General features: G+C 38.1%; 1 protein-coding gene across 1 annotated transcript; it reads left to right on the plus strand.

Annotated features, from left to right (window-relative positions):
• Positions 1-25309, plus strand: LOC137992804 (SHC-transforming protein 1-like). Its single transcript, XM_068838324.1, has 13 exons — positions 1-212; positions 475-545; positions 1435-1492; positions 6923-6953; positions 11926-12068; positions 13258-13309; positions 13996-14122; positions 14888-14972; positions 16544-16742; positions 18870-19106; positions 21368-21547; positions 22255-22436; positions 23207-25309. The coding sequence occupies exons 1-13, from the start codon at positions 78-80 to the stop codon at positions 23330-23332; spliced, it is 1626 nt and encodes a 541-aa protein (XP_068694425.1). The 5' UTR covers positions 1-77; the 3' UTR covers positions 23333-25309.
• The last annotated feature ends 739 nt before the right edge of the window (positions 25310-26048 follow it).

Consider the following 26048-nt stretch of genomic DNA (forward strand, 5'->3'; position numbering starts at 1 on the left):
GGCTGGGTATGCTGAAGGAAGTGGAAATATCCTCAAATGATTTACATGTAATTACAATTGCAAACCAATAATTAAAGATGTTCGGCAAAAAGAAGGCGTCCGATTCCTCCGCAGAATGGACCAAAACTGGAAGTTTTTTGCATAAACCTTCACGAGGATGGCTTCATTCGGACAATTCTTTGGTGGAAGGTGGCGTTTGCTATGCAGTCAGGGTGAGTGGACATCGTTTCCGGACCTTTTTTAGCAACTGATCTCAGCTTTTATAAACTTAATCCTTCTGATTGTCACTTGTTACAGAATTGTTGATGTTAGAGTCTTATTTTCGAACTATGACATTCTCTAAAAAAACTTTTTTTTTTTTTCGTACCGCTTTCGCAAAATTCCACACGTACAATATATCAATGATCCTCATGTTGCAATCGAAAGCTTTCACACTGCAAATTAATTCTCACCGTGGGGTTCTTAAATCTGCAGTATGTTGGCTGCTTGCAAGTTTTAAAGTCGATGCGAACTCTTCAATATGACATGAGACAACTTGTCACAAGGTAACAACATACACATTATTACTCCTAAACTAGTAGAAATGTGAAGTAATGTACGGTTACGTTATAATTTCTGGGATTTCGTTAACTAAATATAAGCTTACAGTATATTATTTTTAGAATGTAGTTAGACTTCAGTAACCGTCTATAAATAAAATTATAAGCTTAACTTATTCCTCTAATTCTATTCTTTAAATTGTTTAACATAATGGCCGATCAACTTGACACTTCAACATCCCCACCCCCCCCCCCCCCCCACAAAACCCGGGCATTTGAACTTTTGAAGATTGGATCGTTCAAATTCCTGCCCCCTCGGGTCAAAGTGGTGTTCATATGCCCTACCCTATCGTCGGATTTGTCTGTCATACCCTACTAAAGAACAATCGTTGTTGGCTCTTGTCGTCTTAATAAACCTTGTGTATAAAAACGCTAACACATGTTTTGTGACCCTTTATATGATGATGCCGTTTTCACCAGACTTCAAAAACACAACTTTAATATTGAAAGTATTAAAAGTGAGTTGAAAAGTGAGTTAATTAAGGCGGACAATGTCAATAAGCAAGTATAAGCTGCTCTAACTCCCAAAAACGGCAAAGGTTGTTTAACAAGGGAACTGTATACTTATGAACAATTTGACAGCTGAATAGCAAGTTATGATAGCAGTTTTTGCATGCAGTACTGGTTATTTTTCACAAAGTATTGTTGCCTGATATTAGGCTGATCTCCGGTGTAAATAGCCACAGCTGACGTCATACAGCTGTAAGTTGCTTACTGTAAATATAAATCGCTGTCCTATTACATGTACATTGCTGGAAGAACTTTTAAAAAGTAGCAAACAAAAACCCATGCTTAGTGAAAGCTCATCCAATACGTATATCTATAATTATTTCAGGGAAGCTATCTTGAGATGTTCAGAAGCTGCCGGCTATAATTTAGGAAGAAGAAAGAAGGTAGGTACTGGTATTTGTTTTTTACCCTTGAAAAAACTAGTCCAAAATTAAAATTAAAAGGCATTTGTAGCTTGAATAAATTTAAATTTAGTATTTTTATTCAAAATGATTTCATCTAGCTCAATTGTCATACTGCTATTAGTTTGTAACTTAATTAAGATATGTATTTTTATCTTTGGATTATTGATTATTAATTATTATTATTATTATTATTATTATTATTATTATTATTATTATTATTATTATTATTATTATTATTATTGTTATTATCCCATTGACCACGGTCATTTTTGCATTTGCTCTATGAAGCACAGCTTTGGAATTTTGCTGGGGTCATCATGGGTCACCAGTCACCAGCCATCACCTTATTATTATCACTGTTGTTATCATTTGGGGAAGAGTATGGAGGAGTATGTTTGTGTACAAGGTTTTGTGTGGCCACGATTGGGAAAGAGGATGTAGATCCATCCAAATTGAACAGTGTGTGGCACAGAGGTGGAGTCGATTTGGCATGTGGCAAGTGGTTGTACTGGTTTGGCTGCCGAGGGAGTATTGGGTGAGCCATGTTTGGATGGGTTTGAGAGTGTACTGGGAGCTGAATTATCGAAAGTATGGTGTGAAGTGTGATGATGTGTGGTATAGGGAAGTTCCTGATGACATGAAGTTGTCTGAGGATGGGAATGATGAGTAGCATGATCACCGTATCCATTCAGGACTGTAATTGTGAAATTGTGTTTATTGAGGTGAAAATTGCTTATTTTGGCTTATTCTAATTGTTCAGAAAATACTAAAGTTTGGTCTGTTTAATTGAACTTTTATTTACCCATGATCCATTGCATTGCAGATAGTCAATTTTGAGGTAAATAAAAAGTAAAAACAGAAAGCTTTCACCACATGGAGGCTAGCATCTCCTCTTTTAATTCTATTGACACCCTAAACACTGGCTTTTTGCTCCACTGTTCAGTTTAAGGTCAGAGCTAATGTGTCTCTCAATTTCCTGAAAATTGCCCACATTCGTAGTAGGAAAGGTTACCAAGCCTTGTGAAGCTTACAGAAATCATGGCTTCTTTGCGAAGAAGATTGTGATGTTCTTAACGCTTTTACTGGCACTCAAGACTTGGTTCAATATGACCCAGCGTGTCTAAAAACGTAGCAACTCAGTCAAAGGCTAATATTTTTGTGATCCTGAAAGCTACAATGACGAAATTGTGGAAATAGCCCGGGGAAGTTGTGAGCGGTGCATAGAGACAGCCTGTGGAGAATCATGAAAGCATGTGGGATTCCAGAGAAGTTGATAAGACTGGTGAAGACAGTGTATGACAGATTCACATGCGCAGTGATCTACGAAGGAGAAATAAGAGAGAGATTCCTGGTGGTCACCGGCGTGAAGCAGGGATGTTGCATGTCTGGATTTTTGTTTCTCATGGCTATTGACTGGGTGATGAAGAACACTTTGGACGGAGAGAGAACAGGTATCAGATGGGACTTTACAATGCTACTGGAGGACATAATGACTACACAGATGACCTGCTTCTACTAACATCAAGGGCAGACAACATGCAGGAGAATGCAGGCAGGGTAAGCTTGAAGCTCAGAACTGGCAGAAGTGCAAGTGATTGAAGGTCAACAGCAGGGATAATGAGGGACTGAGAGTGAGAGAGCATGGTGGATGAAGTGGACAGTTTCACCTACCTGGGGGTGCAAGTGACTAAGGAGCAACAGTGGACATCAAGAAGAGGACAGCACTGGCATATGGTTTTCCTTAGGTTAATTTGCAACCAAACTAGGTCATTTTGTTTCAACCTAGGTTATTATGAACTGTCTTAAAAAAGGGTTACCCTTTTTTTGGGGATGTAATTAAAATAAATGGGGCCTGGATTTTTAGGGGGAATAAAAAAGAAAACACCTTTCTTCACCTTTCCCTTGCCTTCCGTTCTTCATCCACTTACCGTCTCTCCCTCTCCTTCCCCCTTACTGTCCTTGCTTACTACCAACGGACTGTGCCTCTTACCTTGAACTTTCACAACATTCTGTGCCACTCCAAGGATTCGAACCCTCGCACCATACATGTAGGACATCCGAGATTACTTCTCCTCTGTATTAACCGCTAAGCCATGGAATCAGCAACTGAATTTGTTAAGCTATTTCCAAGCCTTCACAACAACCACCACTTCGCACATGCGTAAATGATATAAATTGAGATTAAAAGAAATTGAAAGTGAAATTAATAGTCAAATATTGTACGAAGTTTATTTACGTCGCTCTGCAAAATACACCAGGAACAAGGCATCATTTCTAGTCATGATAACAAACTGATTTTCGCCACAAACACAGCATTCCCACAGTGAAAAAAAAAAATGGTGGCACGGACAAATAGAGCAACAAAAGATAACCTTTGCAGTTTAATAAAAGAAAGGAACTCGTCTCCGAACCACTGGTGTCATCATCTTGGAGAAACCGCTTATAAAAAAACACATAACCATTCACAGAACAATTGGCAACATGCCATATGAAGTGGTTTTCAGAATCTCTGGGAGAAAAGAAATTAAAAAGACATCACATGCAGAGCAGAAAAATGGTGAATAATTTGAAAAATTGGCAGGATGAGCCTGACATTAAAGAAGAGAGGTGTCTGACACTTGCCAACTGCAGACCACGGACTGCAGACTAACCCTGAATCACAGTTATTGAAAGCTAACCACTAGAAGATGGCTCCTGAGGCTTAAATACTGTTTATCAGCACTGTTTGAAATGGATGTTTAGCTTAAATACTGCTTATCAGCGCTATTTGCAGGCAGCCAGCAGTCTGCCTTTTGCAGTTATACACCAGAAAGGGAAGAAGAAAAGGAAGAAGTTCGAACTTCAGGATTATGTGGCGCTGAAAATTAATAAAATGGAAAAGGAAACGCCCCTTCAACCAAATGTGTTGCTGAAATTGAAGAACTTTAAGGGGACTGTGCCAAAATAATCACAAAATTTGGATTTATCACAGTACAAGCAGACTCAGCAAAATTGAAAAAAAAGAAACAAATATTTTATTTCATAATTCAAAAGAAATAACACTTACATGTACAAGAGCCTACAAAATGGCTTCTAATCAATAGATTATGAAACCCTTTTTCCTGACTTTTCAAAGTTTTGTTTTTACTTGCCTTTGATTATTACAAATTGGGGTTTTATAAAATACTCATGAAAATCTAAGCTTCACTAAGTTCATCCTCTTTCCTCTAGGACCAATTTACTAACCACTAATTTATTATATTTGTGTCGCTGAACATTCAGCTTTGTCTTTATTAGTTAAGGTTAAACGCGCACGCTGTTTACGTTTAATGTTGTGCGCGCACTCCACTTGAATTTATATGCGTAGAACGTTTGATTTAAAGTCGCGTAATCTAAGATTTTCAGTTGTGCAGAAACAACCAAGCTAACCAGTTGTTCATCACGTTTGCTAACCAGTTATTGAAATTGCTAACCAGTGATTCGCTGAAGTTTTACCGGACCGTTTGCTACTAATACGTCAATTACGGAGACAGTCAAGAAGTAAGTTTTCAGTTAGTTTCGTTTATTTGCATTAATTTTCTGTTTCTTTTGAACATTTGTAAGGCGGAGTGCCAATGCAATTTCTTTGTATTTTAGATCGAATTGTCTTGTTAAATGAAATACGGTTCTTTCTCCGTATTGGCGTGTTTGGTGTCTTGTTCAACAGAGCAATATTACACATACTTACTAATAATTGATCGGTTTTTGTTGATGCTTCCTACATGTACTATAAATTTCAACCTGGTTTAAAATAAAATGACCTAGGTTGAAACAAAATGACCTAGTTTGGTTGTAATTATTACCTAAAGAAAAAAATGACCTGCAACATATGCAAGTTTCAACTGGCTCATCAAAATCTGGCGCACACGAAACATCTTCAGTAGAAAGACAAAGGCAGCTCTTTTCAAGACGTTAGTGCTTTCAGTGCTTCTCTATGGCTGTGAAACATGGAAGGTGACAAAGGGAGAGGAAAAGAAACTTAATATCTTCCAGACCAAGCGCCTCAGAAGAATCTTCCGCATCAGATGGCAGCAGCATGTGCCAAACAAGGAAGTGCTGGAGATGGCAGGAGTAAACCCAATAAGTGAGGAGTTGAGAAGTAGGAGTTGGTGCTGGATTGGACATGTCCTGTGGAAAGAAGCAAACAGCGACTGTGCTGTTGCCCTTGGATGGAAGCCAGAGGGGAAGAGAAGCAGAGGCAAACCCAAAACTACCTGGCGTTGCACTTTAGAGAAGGAGAGGGACAGACAAGGATGGAACACATAGGCAAGAGTGAGGCAGGCAGCAAACAACCACCAGCAGTGGAGGGAAGATGTTTGGGCTTTGTGTGCCTCCTGGCACAAGGAGAATTAACTACCAGTAACCTGTGAGCATTCAGAAAATGCTTGGTTGGAACCCAGTTGTGCTTTCGTTGGATCAGGAGCAACATCGAAAGAAGTGGTCTTGAAAAATAATTATTATGACTTAATTGCGTAACAGAAAAAGGGTAGCGACTGTTTTTAGGAGTGATTTCTCTATTTGTAGTGGATCCCTCGGACTGATTTTTCTGTATGTTACTGTAAAGCACAAGGTATGAGCATTTAGGTAGTTGAGATGGTTTTTCAGGTATCAATTGAAGACTTGTTTCAAACAATAATCTAGTGAGCACCAGAATTCCAAAACATACACTGCAGCATACACCTTATTCCAAAATGGTCCCTGATTTATGCACAACTTCTCCTCTGGTAAAGGAAATCAGGAAGTTGCATCGGCTGTTGACAAAGATTCTGCCATTGGTGGTTGGTTGGAAGAAAAGATCTTGGGATTGTGGATGTGTTGGAGGGAATGCAGACCTGTACAGTCGTCTGGATGACCCAAATTCTCTAGAAGATGCTACATGTGCAAGTCTCTAAGCACCAGGTCCAGGGTTGAGGCTATAAGCAGTGTCTCACCTGCAGAATTCAATTCCATCTCCTCGTTGTTCTGTTCACAGAAAGTCAAGAATATTAATAATTATAAAGATTATTATTAGAAAATAACTATAATTTCAGAGCTAAACAAAGAGTTTCCAGCAATTTGATTGGTTGAGAGATTCCTCATTATGATGCTATATTCACCACGCTTGGCGGTGAATATAAAGCAAAACATACATGTACATGTAAGTGCAGTTCCTAAAACAACCCAAATGCATACAGTGTATGGTGTTAAGTAAAGTAAGTCAGTCTCCTCCTCCGTTGAGCTTATTCATTAAGTTTGAAACTTCGCAAATGTAAAAAAAAGGCAAACATTACATGAGTGCATGCAGTTGTGAAGGAGCTGTCAATATAACCGTCTTAATACATTGATTTTTCTTATCAGCATGTAGCCTTGCTGCAATTAACATTAAAGTTTTAATGCTTTAATTTGGAATAGGCTGGGAAGAACATACAGAAACTTCTGGCAGGTAAAATCCCTTGCTTTATTGTTGTTTGTGCTCTATTGGAGTCAACTGCTTTTGGTTAATGAGGTTGGTCTGTATTTTTCTTGCCTTAAGCCTTAATTCCCTTGTGTGGGGCCCGTACTGGGAAAATATTGGTCAAGTTCCTCTTTTTGCAAGTTTATTGTCAGGTGAGGTCCAATTAAACTTGGAAAAAAGGGAACAAAGCCAACATTTTCCCAGTATGGACTGATTAAGCAGGGTTTTCTATTCCTTGAATTTTGCCTCTTCACCTGCTTCTGTTAATGGTTCTGGGAAAGTAAAATTAGCACTGGAACCCCAACATGACTAGGAAATGAAAAAGTTAACATTTCTCGTATTTTTCTTTCTATGTCCGAGAAAATGAAAAGAGAAAATGGGAACAGTTCGGCAACCTATACCGTCTCTGCTTCATGACCAGTTTATCTTTATAATGGCAGTCCGTATTGCATAATTGGACTGCTCAGAGAACTAATCAGAATTCTCCATTTCATATTGCACCAGTTTACCAATATAATAATAATATTATGTTATTTTTTACTTTGGCTAATATCAGATGATTTTACTTGTCAGTGTGGGCTGCCTTGGGGGTTAAAGAGTTAACAACATCTGTGTCCAATATTAGGTACTGTTACTGTACACTCAAAACTATGTCCCCTTAAATCATTTTCCCTCCCAAGAGTGGCACTTGTATATTTTACTCTGTCTAACGCCAGATGATTTTACTTGTCAATGTTGGCTGCCTCGTAGGTTAAATAGTAGTTTAGAAAACCGGTTTTAGTTGGTTTTGCTTGATCGTCCTTTAAAATTGGGCTGGTGTAGCTTGAATACCATTGTCGATGACAATGGGCTGTAAACATCATGTGTACAAAATGTCTGCTAATGATTAGGAGTTACAACCTACATGTATAATTATGACAAAATAAGAAAATGCTGTTGGAGTGATGTCTGGTTGGGACACTTTAAAGGGAAACTGTCACAGACGTGCATGCACCAGGTTTTTTAATTGAAAATTCTCTTTCAGCTTTAAAATGTCATGTTAATCTTGATAATACATGACTGTATGTTTGGTTTATTGCAGAGAAAAAAACAGTATACTGTATGTCAGTGTTTATCATTCAACACAGATGTGACAATGTCCAAATATGGTCCAAATATTCGTCGTGCATACTCAATGTATATCCTGCATTATTAAATTATCAACCTCAGATAATGCATTTTGCGTGCTCTGATTGGTTCACTCAATATCGGTTATCAGCTCATATACGTTAGTTTGACCTTATATGGTAAATGATTGCACTAAGCGTTGCTAAGATAAAAACGTTTTCGCTGGAAAGTGAAATTTCTCTCTGAATAAAGCCAAAAATGAAAAAAACACTTTGTTTTTGTAGAAACTTCGGATCAATTCCGACGTTTACAAGTACGCAAAAAGGCAAGAAATGTTTTTGTGATGAGACTACGTCTGTCTGACCACAACATCGCATCTTCATCAATTTTTTTCGATTTCGCTCGGATTTTCTCTCATTTTTCGCTTGTATTTCGTACTTCCAAATTTTTGGAGTTTAAGAATTTAATAAAACAATTATTCCGTTCGCGCTTGTTGGATATGAGACTGGTTATAGCCAACTTGGCGCTACATGCCTCATTAGCTATTTACCATCTCATATCCAATGCATGCTCATGGAATAATATTGTCATTTGTTAAAATAATATATGTAACTTGTGTCTTTCCAACTTTTTTTTCCAACAAATGTAGAAAATTGTGCTAATGTCATCAACGGGTTGAATAATATAACAATTATCCTGCTCAATCTTGTGGAATATCGCCTGATTTTAGCCAACTTGGCCAATGTCCTCGTCCGCTAAGTATCAGGCGATATTCGCACGATTCACAGGATAATTGTTAAATATCTACAGGTGTGAGTGCTTGAACCGCCGACAGCTAGTGTTCCTGGCGACGCTTCACTGAATTCAGTTGTCACACAGTGAACAAACATGGCATGATAATTATTTGCATTTGCTTTTATTTCTTGGATGCCAAACCATCGATAATAGATACCGGTACATGTAAATATACATTTTAGTGTAGACCATTCCAACAGAACACAACCAATTTGCATTTACATAAATTATTTCTAGAAAAGCAAAAGTTGTGACACAACTCTGTTATACATGACTTGTACGACTTTGCCTGGAATTTTGCCTGATAAAAGGAACATTGTAAAATCCTTTTTTACTAATGAAAGCCTTAATTGTTACAAAGTTCACTGCTTTATAGTAAAAGTGCCTATGAAATACAGTACCGCTCAGAATTAACCTAACATGGAACGCGTTCATGAACGCAATCAGAACGAAACTTGAACGAGAAATGGAACAGCAACAGAACGGATTTGGAACGGAGGCAGAACGGATATGGAACAAACAAGTTCTCTTTAACCTGTTCTCTAGAACACGTTCTCATCTGCAGGAACGCGTTCTAGAGAACGTCCCCGCTTAGCGAGATTTACGTGTACTTTGTGAAATCCACATTTGTTAGCATTAGGCGCGTGTCGCTTGACACCCGGCCCGGTTAAAAAAGTGATTGGTGTTCAAGGCCGCTAAATTAAGCGCTTGATTTTAAGACTACAATTGGGAAACTGTAATAATCTGAAAACCGAGATGGAAAGTACATTTCATGTGCATTTAGCTGGTAAAGAGAAAGCTTCAAAACATCTTTCTGTTTTCAATTAAGAACAAAACAAAAAACCCCGCACTTCAAATCAGCGAGAAAAACAGCTGCAGTGAACGCGATTGAGATGAACGTGTAAATATTTTATTTTTCTCAATATGGCCAAAGAGGCTTGAAAATTTACGTACACATTAGTTGGATAATACCGTTCATCCACAGACAATGAGTACTTTAGAGTTGTAGAACCAGAACTAGCGTTACGCGACTAGTTTTTGCACTAAATTTTTAACCATCACGCCAAAAATTTATCGTTTGATCTGTGGTTTGGTTCGTTCGGTTTGAATCGTTTGTAAAACACTGGGTTTCCTTCACTTTAATCGTTCCTTTAAGATATTTCTTTTGTACATAACCGAAAATAGACGTAAAAATTCCACTAGCCGTGAAATGCGCGCAAACAAAACAACTGGCTCGTTCTGCTTCACTAAACAAGTTTGGTTGCCTAGCACGTGACAATTTTTACACAATACGTGACTAATTCTCTCACGCAAAGTACAAACTTTAAACCTTCGAAACCTTTAAAACGCTTTAAACCTTTTTTTTTTTCCATTCTTTCAAACGATAGCTGCCGCGAACCAAACGAACGATAGAAAGGTTAAAGCGATACAAACGATAGAAACGAAATTAAAAGTGCGATGTTTCGGATCAAAATGTAACACGTCCAACGAAAAATTTTCGGATTCCACCAACTTTGTCTCTGTGCTGTCCGCTAACAAAGCAAAATCAACACAAGGAAAGTATCAAAATAAACAGCAGACATAATAGACAAGCTTTTATTTTCGGTATTATTCCAGATAAATACTTTGTAACAAAGAAATAACAGATAAACTTCGGGTATTGTCGGTAAGCGTTTGACAACCAATACCGTGCGCAAGGCCAAATTTATACGTAAGTCGTCTTTTGTCCTTGTTTTGCTCACTTTTTGTATACAATCAAATATTATATTTTTGCACCATTGAAAAAGAAATCTTACTGATCACTGCAATAATTTAACTGTTTTTTTATTATATCTCTAGCGCAAAAACCTCGTTTTAGGAAAAGACTAACTGCTTGACGAAGTTACACTCCCATCTTCATCTCGCAGTGAATGTTACCGGTTTTTGTGAACGCGTTCAAAGGAACGCGTTCTTTTTCTTGTAAATGCGTTGCATGGAACGCGTCCAATGGAACAAAAGAGAACAGAGCTGGAACGGATTTGGAACGGGTATAGAACGGATAAAGAACGGATAAGAGAACGGAAATTGAACGAATATGTAACGCGTTCCGTTCAGCGTTCCCTGTTAGGTTAATTCTGAGCGGTACTGTAACTAAAGCTTATTCAAAAGACTTTTTAATGAAAAGAAACATGGTGTTTTCATTTTTGAAATAATCTCCAATCATTTTGGAGGTATTAAAGTTTTTGTGTAAAAACTGATGACGTCATCAGTGGTTCCAAAGGAAAGCAAATCACAAATTAAGCAATAGAGGACGTTTTCCGTGTTTCCATAGCCTCATCTAAACACGAGGGGGAGATGGGAGAATTCGAACCAGTTATGCAAACCCGAGACATAGAATGTTCTCAGAAATATTAAAGCAGTTCTCTTCAAACTTGGCACCAGTAATGTACATCAGGCAATGTGCAAAATGACACCCATTGTGCATTAAATGCCATGTCAACAGCTTGCTTCCAGATCGATTTGTGTGCAAAACAGATGTCCTCATTTTTTGGTCTCAACCAAACATTATCCACTGTCAATGAGTTGATTAGGAGAGATACGGCAGCATGGACTCTATGTTTGTTTTGAGCAGCACTGTCTGTGTTGCCTGATTTGAGAGGAAATTTAGATACATGTACGTACATGAATTGTATTTCAGTTAAAACCAAAAGAGACTGGGACCAAAGGTGTTCCCATGGTTACAGTGTATGTCATACTCTGCACTGTCTTGCACCTTTCTCAAGGGTTATTGCTCAATGCCAAATTTGTCTGAATAATATGTTATTATCGCTGTTACGTAAAAGCATGACATGAAAAGTACTGAGTTCATTTTAAATTTGTCTGCAGATAGATTCTGTGTTCCTGTTAGAATTAAACTGACTTATGCTTTAAACCCTTTGATCTTGGAAGCGGCCTGTACTGCAAAATTGTCTGCCATTTGACAGACAAAATAATCTGAAAGTGCCAATCTTGGGAGGGAATGATTAGACTTTTTCATTTGTTAGTGCTGACCTTTTGAGTTTTTTTCAAATAATTTCAGAAGTTCCTTCGATGAGTGACACTGGTGCGAATGTAAATATGACTTTGTCATCAGCTGGGATCAAGTTAACAAGTATCGAAAGTGGAAGATTAATTGTCAATCATGACATGCAAGGAATTTCTTTCGCTAGTGGGGGCGAAAAGGTATTTAGAAGTCTTCTAATCAGTATTTTCTTTTGTTCATGATATCATAATATAAAAATTATTCATGCATGGAATGGCTGACAGAATCACTGTCAAAGTTTTTTGGAGATTCCAAGAGGGAGGAGAGGGTTGTGTGTTAAGGAGACAGTGGAGGGTTTCACCATTATGCATTTACATGTAGGGGAATCTTTGTTTACACCTGTGGCTCCATTAGCATCATTCTGTCAATCATTGTATAATAATTATTTTTCAGCCAAGATATCAGCACTGAATATTGAAATTGTTACAGTATAAATTATTAGTTATGTTTATATCTGAAAATACTCTATATATTCTTTGAGTACTAACTTAAGTACATGTAATTTTCCAATTGTACAAACAACATTATTATTTTATGGCCTCATTTGTATCAACTTAATTATATTCTCAATGTCTCCTAAGGCGAGAGGTCAAATTTTCAATATTAATAAACGCTATGTAATGTTTGAATAAGATTATCACTTGCTGACTGCTACATGTGTTTTAAGGTTCCTTTTATATGAAATGGGTCATAGTAATTATATTAATCTGCAAATATTTGCGATTTTGAGATGCCAATGCTGCATTATGTTGGCAGCTTGGTAGGAGAAAATATTATTAGATCATATTCACAAAGCAATGGGGCCCAATACGAGAATATATTTTCTTCCAATTAACCGCCAATATATGCAGTTTGGCATCTCAAAATCGCAATTAAATTTGTATTGTGATCCATCCATTACAAGCATAAATAAAACTGTGAAAAAAAAAGAAAAACAGTTTGAGCCAGCAAGATCAACATTTCAACTCTCATCAGTCAAAGTCAACAGTCAACTGGTGTTCCTTATTTTTACACATTCTTAACAATGAATTTAAAACATTATAGAAACTAAACATACGGAAACATGTCAAAATATTGAAATCTTTCAATAATTATTGTAAACAAATGTGAACTTATTTTATGGCATTGGCATGAGGAACCCATTTCAATAACGAGATTATTTCACACACCAGGAGAGGATTGTTATACTGGTTGATATACACTTGTCTGGGAACCTCTGTTTACAATCTACATTTAGGATAGAAGACTGCTAACATAATGACCCTTAACTTTGATGTCACTCCTACACAGTTCACACTGTTACAAAAATACATGTAATGTTTTTGGTAGGACTGCATTGATATGATAGGATATGTAGCCAAAGATCAAGTCAATGGAAGAGGTTTGATCACATGCTTTCATATCTGTGTTACCTACATTGTAACTATAGTGTGAAATCTATTGCTTTTGAACCGCTCTTTCCAAAAACAGTGGCTTACTGTATTTGTTTTTTTGTCATGTTTAATAGTAATAATTTATTACTCTCGTTCTGAGGAAGAAAGGACTCCTAGATTCTGCAATGAGCTGTTGTAAGTCAAACGCAAAAATGAAATAATGGGGACTTGGTTAAAACTAGCCAAGAATGAATAATTGTGGGGGCAAATACATGATTTTGAATCTGATATTAAAGTCCTCAACTTATTAGGCAACAATGAAGTGCTGCATGAGTGTAGCTTTTTAGAAGTAAACTGTGCTTAAGTTCTTCAGTTACATGTATGTAACTGAAGAACTTATAGTTTATTCATTCTTGGCTAGTTTTTTATAGTTTACTTCTAACAAGATACATGTACACTCATGCAGCACTTCATTGTAGGACTGTCCCTTCTTTGCCCTTACAAGAAATTGTTAATTGGTTGCATGGCTAGGTCCAACCAATGTCTCTCTCTCTCTGAATGAAAGGATAGCTAAGGAGAAAGACCTTGGTTCTTAGGTTGAACAAAACTACTTTTTTTGTTGGATTTACAAAGGTCTTGTTAAAGTTATAATGATGATGATGAAGATGATGATGGTATGAATGGTTTTTCACAGCTTGCTTTGTTGTTGACTGTGGTGGAGGATTAGCGTATGATGTCATCAACACTATTGGACAAGCTTTTGAGATTCGCTTTAAGTTGTTTTTACAGAATCCACCACTTGCTACAGAAGTTCCTGAAAGGTAAGTTACTGTATTATGACTTCTATAACTAAACTTTGAAGTTCTTTGGGGGTGTATTTCAATGTAGGGCCCAAGATTAAGGTTTTGAAAAGTTGGTTGATTTACTCAAGCAAACTGACACACCAAAAACAGCACACGTACTTTTTTCCAGAACAAATACCGTAACTTGTTCCAGTTGAGAGTGTTGAATGATGATGTTGTCATCTGTGTGTGTTGTTTTACATAAAGTAAAGGCACTTTAGTTAACGTCGGTAGTTCCTTCAGTTACGAAACTGGTATCAATGGAAGCCGACGGTGCGCCCTTTACACCCCCCTCCCTCTGTCAGTGCTTCGTTTTAAGGGTATTTAAAGCTATAGCTACAAGGAGCAGAGGAAAGTCGAAACAGACATTGAAGTCACCGAGAATCGAACTGGGCACCTCTTGCGCTGAAAGCCACTTACTAACCAACTGAGCCATGCCTGTTCCCACAGATCAACAGATCAACATTATTATTATTATTATTATTATTATTATTATTATTATTATTATTATTATTATTATTATTATTATTATTATTATTATTGTAAGATCCAAACAATATATTTGGACAAATTATCCAGTCTACAGCGAAATAATGTTTCTTGAAAAATATTTAGGTTTTTTTGCAAATCGCTGTTAAATAATGTAGTACATGTGCACATTTTGCCACTATCACAATATGATATTTTAGAGATTGTTCTCAATTACTAAACATTGCTGGCATAGTAAGTAAATGTCTTTGTTAGATTTTCAGAGTCAATATTTGGAAATGAGGATCATGTCTATGACATGGAATATGAAGAACCAAAGGATGATGGCAAAATGGTTCAGGTAGGTGGCCCCCACATCCTGAAGGTGGTGGATGTAGGTGGATTGAATGATTCCTTCATCTGTAAATTTTTCTTGACAATGATGGAATGGCAGACAAAATGGTTCCCACTGACAGTGTCCGTTAAAGTGTCCATTAAAGCAACTGTCACAAGTTGTAGACAAGAGGTGATAGCAATAAAAAAGAATGAGGAACTCAAAGAACTTCTTCTCATCCAGCTTCCTCTCAAGTTTTGTGCAAATCCCTTCCAAATTTATTGCTGGTTTTAAGCACTTTCTTTGACAGAAATTGGGTTGCAATTTGATGATGAACTCGAGGAACAATAATTACATATTTATTGCTGGTTTTACACACTTCTTTTTGCCAGAAATTGGGTTGCAATTTGATGATGAACTCGAAGAACAATAATTACATATTCATTGCTGGTTTTACACACTTCTTTTTGCCAGAAATTGGGTTGCAATTTGATGATGAACTCGAAGAACAATAATTACAAATTTATTGCTGGTTTTATACACTTTTTTTGCCAGAATTGAGTTGCAATTTGATGATGAACTCGAAGAACAATAATGACATATTCATTGCTGGTTTTACACACTTCTTTTTGCCAGAAATTGGGTTGCAATTTGATGATGAACTCGAAGAACAATAATTACATATTCATTGCTGGTTTTACACACTTCTTTTTGCCAGAAATTGGGTTGCAATTTGATGATGAACTCGAAGAACAATAATTACAAATTTATTGCTGGCTTTATACACTTTTTTTGCCAGAATTTGGGTTGCAATTTGATGATAAACTCGAAGAACAATAATTACAAATTTATTGCTGGTTTTACACAGTTCTTTTTGTCAGAAATTGGGTTGCAATTTGATGATGACTAACATTGATTAACAACAATTTCTAAGTCCCAAGAGAAACTCGAAACGATGCTCTATCATTTAGCTTCAGGAAATGTATAGAACTTATACATGTACCCTGTATGTAGGCCATTAACGTTTTTGAGTGTGTCTACCCATTCATCCCTGAAGCGGGTCCCTCTGGCGTTAGACAGAGTAAAATCTATAAGTCTCACTCTAAGGACTCAAATTAGGTTCAGTTGACATTCTCCTTGCATTTTGCTTGGACAGGAGTGTTGAAAGTTTGCATTCTCTTAATTGCTGCAGAGGGGATGGTAAATTTTTAGCCCAGTAAACAAATGCAGAGATTTATTTATTAATAACATGGGTGACAAATTACTCCTTAATTTTGGCACGAAATTTCAGGGTTAATTTATATTTCACATGTGAAATTAGATTGTTGCCATGGCAACTGTTCATATAGTGCTAAAATGGCGTCCAGGTTTGAAAATTAATAATTTGTCACCCATTATATTAATAGCTAATCAAATGGTATACCCGTGAAATTAGGGAATAATTTCACTTGCGTTTTGTCCAAAATCAAGTAATTTCCCTCGCTTAAAGGCTCGGGAAATTGTTTGAATTATTTAATTATTTAAGTTTGGGCATACCCTCTGATTACTTCATGTAGCCCAATCACTGCTCACATAAATTCACTGGTTTGCTTTTCTAGCCACCAAATATATATCAGTCCGCTGAAGTTGAGCGACCTGGTTACATGGCTCTGAGAACCACTACGACACGAGAACTTGGTGACTATGACAACCCCAACAAGGGCCTCCACGGCCATGGCTATGATGTCCCTAAAGGAACACATGTGGGCTATGAGGCTCCTGTGAACCAATTAAACAGACGTAATACAGGTCACGGAGGTAAGTGTTAATGCTCTATTCAAGTTGAATTGGGGTCTAATAAATCGATTGCAGTAACACAACCACAACAACAAAGTAATTTGTAACTACACATTATCTACAAATAAGATTGTTGTATAGGAGATAACACCTCATTTAGCGACTAGATAGAAGAGACACAAAATACACTTGATTTACAGAACTACTTCAAGAGCTCTCCTTCAAGTACAAAAACTCCTAAATGTATGAAAAGTGAAAACTCTGATGGATCTCGATAAAGTATTGCATAGCTATTTCATACTGTACCATATTATAGAGGTTGCATAACCCTGAACAAAGAAGGAACAGGTCGTTCGCCACCAAACTCTAGACAGACAGATAACATTGGTACAATTTGAAATTGCTGGTGGACGAACAAAAGGAGCCAATGAGAGATCTTTTGTTTTCGTCCATGACGGCGATGACGTAACGTGAAAACCGCGCATTGGCATAGGACAAAGGCAACAGCCTTCCTGCTCTCTTTTTGACTTTGTTTTATAAGTGGTCATAAGTCATATGTTACAAGAATATCTTGGGATGTCCATCTGCACATCATAGGGCTCCATTTAGTGGTTGGATTTAAAACAATTTTATTGCATTTGACATCTCAATCTTCCAATTCCTTACATAATTTGTAAATTAACTCCGAAATCCTGCGGGGATGGGTCAATATAATGTGATGTATGAATAATATATTATCGATGTGGTAATAAATCTGTCGATTAGATTCGAGCAAACTCGCCTTCGCCTTTATCCCCTCAGTAACCATTGGTATGGAAAATTTATTGTTCCACTAGGAAAGCAAATGGCGTGGATAAGAGCAACGTTTTTTTTCTCCGCTTTTAATTTTGAACCATTTCTTTGCATTTCTATAGGCAAGCTCTGTCGTGAGACGGGATCACATGAGATCACAGGTCACCTATTTGTGAAAATGTAAGGTTTATATGGGAAAATGCAGGACACATATAGAGCGAAAATCAAGCCTAGAAATGTGTAAGGAATTTGCGAACAAAATCACGAGTTAGGGACTGTCATTGGCCAGAGAAATAGGTTACTCGTCGCCAGGCGCCCCAAGTGTAACCGTCGTTTTCCAGCTAACCAAGATGTGAGCCCCGCGGCTGTTTGGAAGGTCGTTATACGAGTTTCACGGAGCCTGCTGTCTTCGCTCAGCTAGCTGAAGAGGATTTAGTGGTTTCAGGGCTTCGGGAATCTCCTATTCAACGACCCTCGTGTGTTTATTTACCGATTGGATTCGGCTTTCGTGGAAAAAAATCGCTCTGGATTTGGCTCGATTGGGCCAAGATGGCGTTGTCAGCTTCCTACCTTTCCGTTTTCCTTGTATAGAAGGTGAAGTGGACCTTACTTTTCGAAACTCCGTGTACGTTGTAAGGCCGCTGCAACAAGCCATGTAGTAGGTTTTTTATTCGCCATTTCTTACAAATTGCGAGGCTTGATTTCCGCTCCGTATGTCCTGTATAGTCCACTTCAGAAAATACCATAATACTCCTTGTTTGTACCCCCAAATTTTGCATAAGCATTGTTTCCAGTTTCTCTTGGGACTTACAATGGTCCCAAGTGATCACAAAAACAATGCTTATGAAAAATTTGAGGGGGACAAACAAAGAATATTATGGTATTATCCCAAGTGGCCTTTATCCCCATATAGACCCTACATTTTGACAAATAGGCTGGGGTACCTGTGATGAGATAAGAGAGATCTTGCGTCGCGTTTACCGCAGAATGCAAACGTCGAACTGAATTTTGCATTTTGCCAAAATGGAAGAAACTTGTGTGATCTTATCGCATTTTTGCCAGTTAGCTTTAGATATCAAGCAATTTATCAAAGGAGCAAGACAATTCAGAAGAGAAGAATTTTTATCCCCTGCCGTTTTCAAATCCCGTTTCACTTTTTAAACACGATGCTAAATTGGTAGGCAACGCTTTTTGTGGTACTCGTTTATTTCGCAGCTGTGCGATACAATAAAGTGTAAAGACTTCAATAACAATCTAAAGCAGAAGCCGTGCCGGTCATTTTTAATTGCTGGCCTAAACACAACCACAGACTGAAATCTTTGTATCGTGGAAATGACTTCCAATTCATTTTCCCAGTTTCAGGTGTTTATGACAATCCGACAGAACTCACAGGTGCCTCTGCTAACAGAAATGGTATCAGTTACGCTGACAGCATAAAATTCGCCGCTGGGGCGAATTTTGAGAACCCTGATAATTCAGCATTCTTTGAAAATCCGTTGGCAACGCCTTTAGTTCCTCAGAGAGTTGACAGCTTGGAGCACCATTCAACTGAAAGTCCTTACGATAATCCGTTGGCTCCAAATAGTGGCTCAGGTACTTGCTGTTCTATAATTTAATTGCATGTGAATAGAGTAGTTTTAAGGTACAGTATTTAACTAAAATTACATTATGTAAGTGTCAAACTAGCCAACGATGGAACGAACGAGTAAACTGAAAATATTGATGAAAAAGCGAATTTTATCGACTGTACGTTGATGACACGTTTTGCATATTTGAGACGGAACAAGTAGCACTTTTATTCTTTGATTTCATGAACACCAGGCACCCTAACATATGTTTTACCATGGAGAAAGAGGTGGACCATAAAATACCTTTTTTGCATGTCTTTATTCATAACCATTCACAAGGGTCCTACAACCACGCTTTTTCGCAAGAAAAAGCTCACGGGTCTTCTAACTAATTACTTTAGTTTCACCGCTCCATCGTACAAAATTGACCTTGTTAAAACACTTATTGATAGAACCTTTAAAATCAACAACACTTGGACTGGCTTTCGCAATGACATTAAGAGCCTCACTTTCCTTTTACGCAAAAACCTTTTCCCCTTCATATCTATTTAAGAACGTATTTAGTAGTGTATTATTGGAGCCCAGACTCCCTCAAATAATGGCAACCAAGCCGGTTCAATCCTCTGTTTCATTGAAGTATTTTAAGTTACCTTATGTAGGTTTCCTTTTCTACAGAAGCCCAGAGTAGATTACGTAAACCAGTTAAGCGTTTTTGCGTTGATTTAGACATTACGGTAGCATTTTCTTCTTTTAAGATCTGCAACATGTTCAGTGGGAGGGAGCCTAAGCACACGCGTTTTTGAGACGCGGACGGCAACCAGAAGTGAATATTTCGCACGCCAGGAAACCGGTCTCCCAGCTTTTGAAACTTAGGGTATCTAATAGTGAAAAGATACTTAGCGATATAAATGTGGTTGTGTGAAGACAATTTAAAAAGGGAAATACCTCACTTCCGCTTGCCGTCCGCGTCGCAAAAATGTGCGTGCTTAAGCTCCCTATTAGGTTTATTTAGGAAACGTCATTTGCGACGGCGCGCGCGGAAAAAAGACCAATGAATATTCAAAATAGAGTAGAATCCACTCTGTAATTAATTATTAATTAGTTTAAACATTTGTAATGCGCAAATATCTATATGAATATAATCAAATGCGCGGTAAAAATAATTAAGTTAAAAAAATGGTGTAACTGAAATATAAATTGCTTACAAAGGCGCGCAAAAAAGTAGAATTAGTATAACTATGCATTAATAACATTAAGAGTAAAGTATGCATTTAATAAGATCCTAATTATAAGTTACATTGAAAAAAATAAGTCTCAAGCGAAGATTTAAATTTGCTAAAATTAGTTTCGTTACGTATATTGTTCTGCAATTCGTTCCATACTGCTGAAGCTGCCGTTTTAAAAGAGCGATCACCCAGTGTCTTTTTTGACTTAATACAGTAGATGGTGGTATCTTCTATATTCAGAATTCTCATTGGGTATTTTTGCTGCGCGCGACGTCTTCACTAACGTTCCCGTTCTGTTGCTAGATAAGACTGTGATAGGAAATTACAACAACAACAACAACAACGCAAAACTTACATTAAAACTAACATTAAAACATCGATGTACCGGTAGCTAAAAAGATAGAGTTAGCTCTGCATGTTTTAGCTACCTATTTAGACTGGGATTTTCCCAGCGGACATGCATGAGCTGCCTAAAATGGAGAAGCAGCTCTCAGAACAGAGCCTGCGACATTCCTCAGAGAGTTGCAAATGTTGGAAAATGTGAGAACTCCTGTCCCTTCTCAGATGCTCACGAATGTGCGTCAAAATGCATCGGGATGTTGCACAAGTGAATTAAGCACTTTGAATTTTTTATTGTCGAGTTGCCAAGTTTAGTTTGTTTTTCTTTTGATACACTGTTTGCGCATTATTGGATTGTTTGCACTTAGTATTGTAACTTTTAACGGCAGTTTAAAATTCTAACGGCAATGTATTAATATAAGTTCAAATTGTAACATTGACATAAATTCAAATTTGCACTGTAACGAACTCTTGCTACTGAAGGTGACCGATGATCGATCGAAACATGTCTCGCAAACTCAAAGTTGTTGACCATTTTTTACAAAAAAGCGCGTTCCAAAGCATCTTTTTTCCATCTCGTTGCGTTCTTTGTTCCCACCGAACACTGCAAAGTGATGCTAGTTAGCTTTCTCTTAATATTAGCTATTCTTTTTCCCTAAAATAGAAACACTTTGTGATCGTGGTAAATGTGATGGAATGAACGTCGTATTTATTTACGCAGGTCAAGATGGGTGGGCTACATTTGATGAGAACGTGGCACCCCCTCCTCCCCCGTTGTCATTTCCACGACCCTCCTCAAGAAAGCCACCTCCGGTCCCTAAACCGTACGCTGTGACCAAAGTGCAGAAGGAAGAGCACAGCGAAGTACCAACTGCAACACTATCAGCTGCAGAGTATGAAAGTAAGGACAACAATTCTTCGTTTCCTTGGGATCTCTTACTTATCCCATGGTATGATATCCAGGACACGGGATTTCGTTTAGCTCAAGACTGTATTGCTGTTGTGCGATTCCAGTGGTAGCCAGCCATTTGAATCGGCCGGACAAGGAACAAGTCCGCCTTTCTGAAAGACACGTAGACCTTTACCGTACAATCCCGGTTTTATGATTCAGGACAGACAAAAGAGGCAAAAGTTCGAAGGGTAATATCATTGCGGAGATACAGGTATTCGACGCCCGAAACTTTTGCATGGAGACCAAAAGGCGTTCCCGTTTACAAAATCTTGGTCCATGATCTGGCCCGGGTTGCTCGAAGCATGGTTAGCGCTAACCAGCGTTAAATACCATGGAAACGTATAGGATTTGATACCTTAACCTACGGATAGCGCTAACCAGGCTTCGAACAACCGGCCCCAGGGCCACACATAACGAAATTGGGCAAATTTATGAAACTCTGTGTGTTGTTTCATGTCGTCGTCTGGTAACAGCCATTACAGCACCAGCGGCAAGAAAGAGCGAAAAAAGCTAGGACAACAACCTCGTTTCCAAAGGATCTTTTACTCGTTTCACGTGGATATGAAATCTATCCCTAGATTTCTCGCATCACGCCCAGACGAATACTGAGGGTTAATTTGTAATGAAGTTATTTGTGGCTTCCTTTGATTCTTTAGGGCCTTTGGATTCAGAGGTGTGGTACCACGGTCCCATGTCTCGCGCCGAAGCTGAATTGCTACTCGAAGACGAGGGCGACTTCTTGGTGAGAGAAAGCAAGTCCAAAGCTGGTCAGTACGTCCTGTCTGGAGTTCAGAAAGGACAGCCAAAACATTTGCTTCTGGTTGATCCGGAGGGAAAGGTTTGTTTTGTTCCAAATGTTTGTCAACTTTACTTGAAAGGGAAACACTGAATTTTCTTGACTGACACTAGTCCCTCATTTTATTGGGGAGGTGGAAGAGGGTTGGAGGGGGGGGGGAGAGGTTAGTGATGTGCGCGCGAGTATAAATCTTTGCGAGAAGGCGCTGTGCGTGGAAGAAAGCAAAAAGTTTCTTTTTAGTAATGCTGTACAGACTGAGTACTCCAACTTGATTTTGCCTATCATGCTATTCAGCGCAAAAGTAAAGGACTTCTCGTAGTCTGTGAATTGTCGAGATAAGTGCAAGGTTCTTCTCGTAGTCTACTAACTATACATCGTCTCTCTGTAGTGCCAATCATTAACAACAATAACATTTTTAAACTCATTTTAGTAGCGGCGTAGAGTCAAACTCTGAATTGCTCACAACAATCGATTATAGAATCGCAAAATTATTTTAAATCTAGTTTGATCGAGCTTCAAATGCCTGACAAAAATACCGCTCCCAGGAAAAAGAACGTGGTATAGAAAGTGACAAATGTAAAATTCGGTTATAAACTCACGAATTTTCTAAGCAAAAGCTCATCTCAATAAACGCAGCTACTTGCCTACGTAGAACCCCGAAGCTGTCAATTGCGAGTTCGCTTTGTATTTCGGAAGAGGTTACAGTAGGATATAGAATATATGAAAGGCATATAATTGAACTGCGGTTGAAGTTAATGGAAGGCACAGGAAACGGTTGGGATGACTGTGATCATTCATGCGTTTTTTTGCAGGTTCGAACCAGAGATCGAGTGTTTTCAAGTGTTCAAGAACTAGTTGCCTACCACATGGATAATCACTTACCTATTATATCGTCAGGCAGCCAGGTTACCATAATACACCCTGTTCACAAACATTAATTCACCTGTACTTACTGGCGTTTTGTAGAAACTTCGTTTCCGTACAATGATACTGGTTAATTTTAAGATTGCTGTTGGTTGTTAAGATAAAGCGTCGAAAACCTTTCAGGTTCTAAGGTACATTTGTAAAACCAAAATTTTACTTATTCTTAAAAGGTGGTCTGTTAAAAACGTTTTCAGGAAATGAAAGGGCGATTTACTTTCAGGTTTCGTGTCATATTTTCGTTTTTAGACAGGGGGGTAAATATATCCTCTAAAAAATGGCCGAAAAGTTTTCGACGGTGCGGCCTTCGAAAACACTCCCAAGGTTACAGCTAAGCCCGCACAAGCAAATTTTATGTTGCAATTTATCTAGGAAGGTACTGTTAACATTTTTTCCAATTAAGCATTGTTGGTTCAGATATGTATTGTTTGTTTGCGAAGGACATTTGGTGTTAACGTTGTTATGGTGTCATTACAGAGCTTTAGATTCTATCTCATAGAACAGTGAGCGCGCGCAAACCAGCCTCATTTTGGCGGAAAAACTTGATATATCGTCGGTAGCAGTTTTGGCATTTTTCGATCAGGAAAAGGCTCAGCGAGTTACCAGCAATAAGAATAATTGAATTACCTATGCTGCTAATAAAGAGTAATACAATATTAATCGTCCGGGTTATAAATTTTCTAGGTATTTTCGCTTAAAACGGGCAGTCAAATCTCGTTCTCGTTCTCTTCCTCGTGCTAGAATCTAAAGGTCCCTGTTATGGTGCTCAAGCAACGGGATTTCCTGAAATCGGTGGTGTTGCTTAACTTTTGAAGTTTCCATGTACTTTACAAATGGGACTAATGTGAACTTGTTCTTTTTCCTCGTGTACATACGTTGTTTACAGACAGATGATGTTGATTCTCCCTGCTAGGAGAAGTCTCTTTTCTTTTTGGGTTCGCTGGGCTGACAGGAAGAGAGTCTTCTGCCATGAGTCGAAACTCACGGTGTTGAGCATGCGCGGCGGTTTCTTAGCGACCGAATCCTTGCGTGATACTTCATGTTGTGTGGACTCACTTTACAACAGCGGAATTACTGTAAAGGAATGCGCGGGAGTCACAGTGAGCAAACAAAACATGGGGCATGCGGTTTGAACAGTGCCGTCCAACATTGAGGGCGGTGGTTGGATCAAAGCGAGTTTCGACCCATGACAGAGGTTTCTTTTCTCTTACTCGTCAGCCAAGCGAACGCAAAAGAAGAGAGACCTCTGCTAACAGAAAAGTGTTGATTATTTCGTGTTTTAATCAAGTTGCCAGTATAAGTTGCTCCTATTATGCAATGCACGGGCAAACGAATTTAAAGCAACAAGTTGCTGTCTTCTAGACTGGAGCAAGTACACTTGGCATGTAAAATTTGGTCTTAAAAAGTAATCCCTTAAGATTTCCCAATGAGACTCTTCATGTACAAACATAATCAAACGTACTTGTCTAGGTTAGTCAGAAAATCCTGGTATTTTCGTTTACTTTTATAACACGGAGAAAGAAGTGTAGATTTTATATTTATATCACTTGGAATACTTACTTTTTGGACGATTAAGTTTTGTCTGCGCGAATTCCGCAAGAACAGCGTAACATATGATTGAAACATCAGAGCAAGAAAGGTTTAAGACAAGACCATAAATTTGTAACATACTAAGTTAGCTTCATTTTCTGAAGCATGACATTTCTCCGAAGACTAGCATTGTAGAAAGAAATTTGCAGTTGATGTCAAGTAAATAGTTTTCCTATTTTAGTGAAAGATTAACATATAATTAATCCAATTGAAACCAAAGCTGGCTAAGGTAGTAATAGCTGGTCTATTATTTTACGTTGATATAATTTACTTAGTTCTCTTTCAGTAGATAGGTTTAGATACGAAATGACTGAGAGAACCGGTAATAGAGTCGTAAAACGTACAGTTGATTCATAATGTTTTTAAAGTTCTTTCTTGTAATAAAAGTTATTTTTTTCCTCTTGCCTTAATTGAAATGATTCAATCTCCAAGCTTTCCTGTACCCCTTCAGACAGGGTTAACGGGAAACAAGAGACCAATGTTGTAAACAAAAACAAGTATTTCGAAGGAAGACAAAATCAGGGTTAACATCTAGGGATTTCAAGAACGACAGGAAACCCCTGACTGATTGAAACGTCCTTTTTATTACCAAAACACATCCCAGGTCCTAAAAAAAACCCTTTAAAAAAACTGGTGACCAGCCCCCTTCCCTGACCTGGATAAAACCCATAATCGCCCAACAGGGATAATAATCAGAAGGAATCCCCTTCTCACGAACACGCCACCCCTAGACATGATATGGAGGACATGATAGGAGCCATGCGGCGCATAAAGCCGGAATTTTGTTTCCGTTGCTACTCTGGAAACAGTGTTTAAGGGCTTAGTAATACTGTTCTCTTTCGTGGGATGCCTGCGGCAAAGTTTTGAAAGACCTTCAAAGATTCCAGTCACGCGCTGCTAGAGTTCTCTTAGGTGCTTGTTATGATATTCGCTCCGCAGACTGAATTGACTCTCTTTCTTGGGAAACACTTGATGATAGACGGCGCTATGCAAAGTCAATTTTAACGCATAAAATATTAAATGATTACACCGTCCCCGGTCTTAGGGTCTCTTTTGTTGGAAGAAATGTCAATCAGGTTAATTACCATCTGCGCAATATGGCTACTGCTCTGACACTTCATAAACCGAAAAGGGAATTTCTAA

This window comes from Montipora foliosa, chromosome 2 (assembly GCF_036669935.1).
Source record: "Montipora foliosa isolate CH-2021 chromosome 2, ASM3666993v2, whole genome shotgun sequence".
NCBI classification, from domain to species: Eukaryota; Metazoa; Cnidaria; class Anthozoa; order Scleractinia; family Acroporidae; genus Montipora; species Montipora foliosa.

Coding starts and splice junctions, on each gene's coding strand:
- LOC137992804 (XM_068838324.1), top strand. CDS start 78: ATGTTCGGCAAAAAGAAGGCGTCCGATTCCTCCGCAGAATGGACCAAA. Junction 6,954..11,925: donor CATACAGAAACTTCTGGCAG/GTAAAATCCCTT, acceptor AAATAATTTCAG/AAGTTCCTTCGATGAGTGAC. Junction 14,123..14,887: donor GCTACAGAAGTTCCTGAAAG/GTAAGTTACTGT, acceptor TGTCTTTGTTAG/ATTTTCAGAGTCAATATTTG.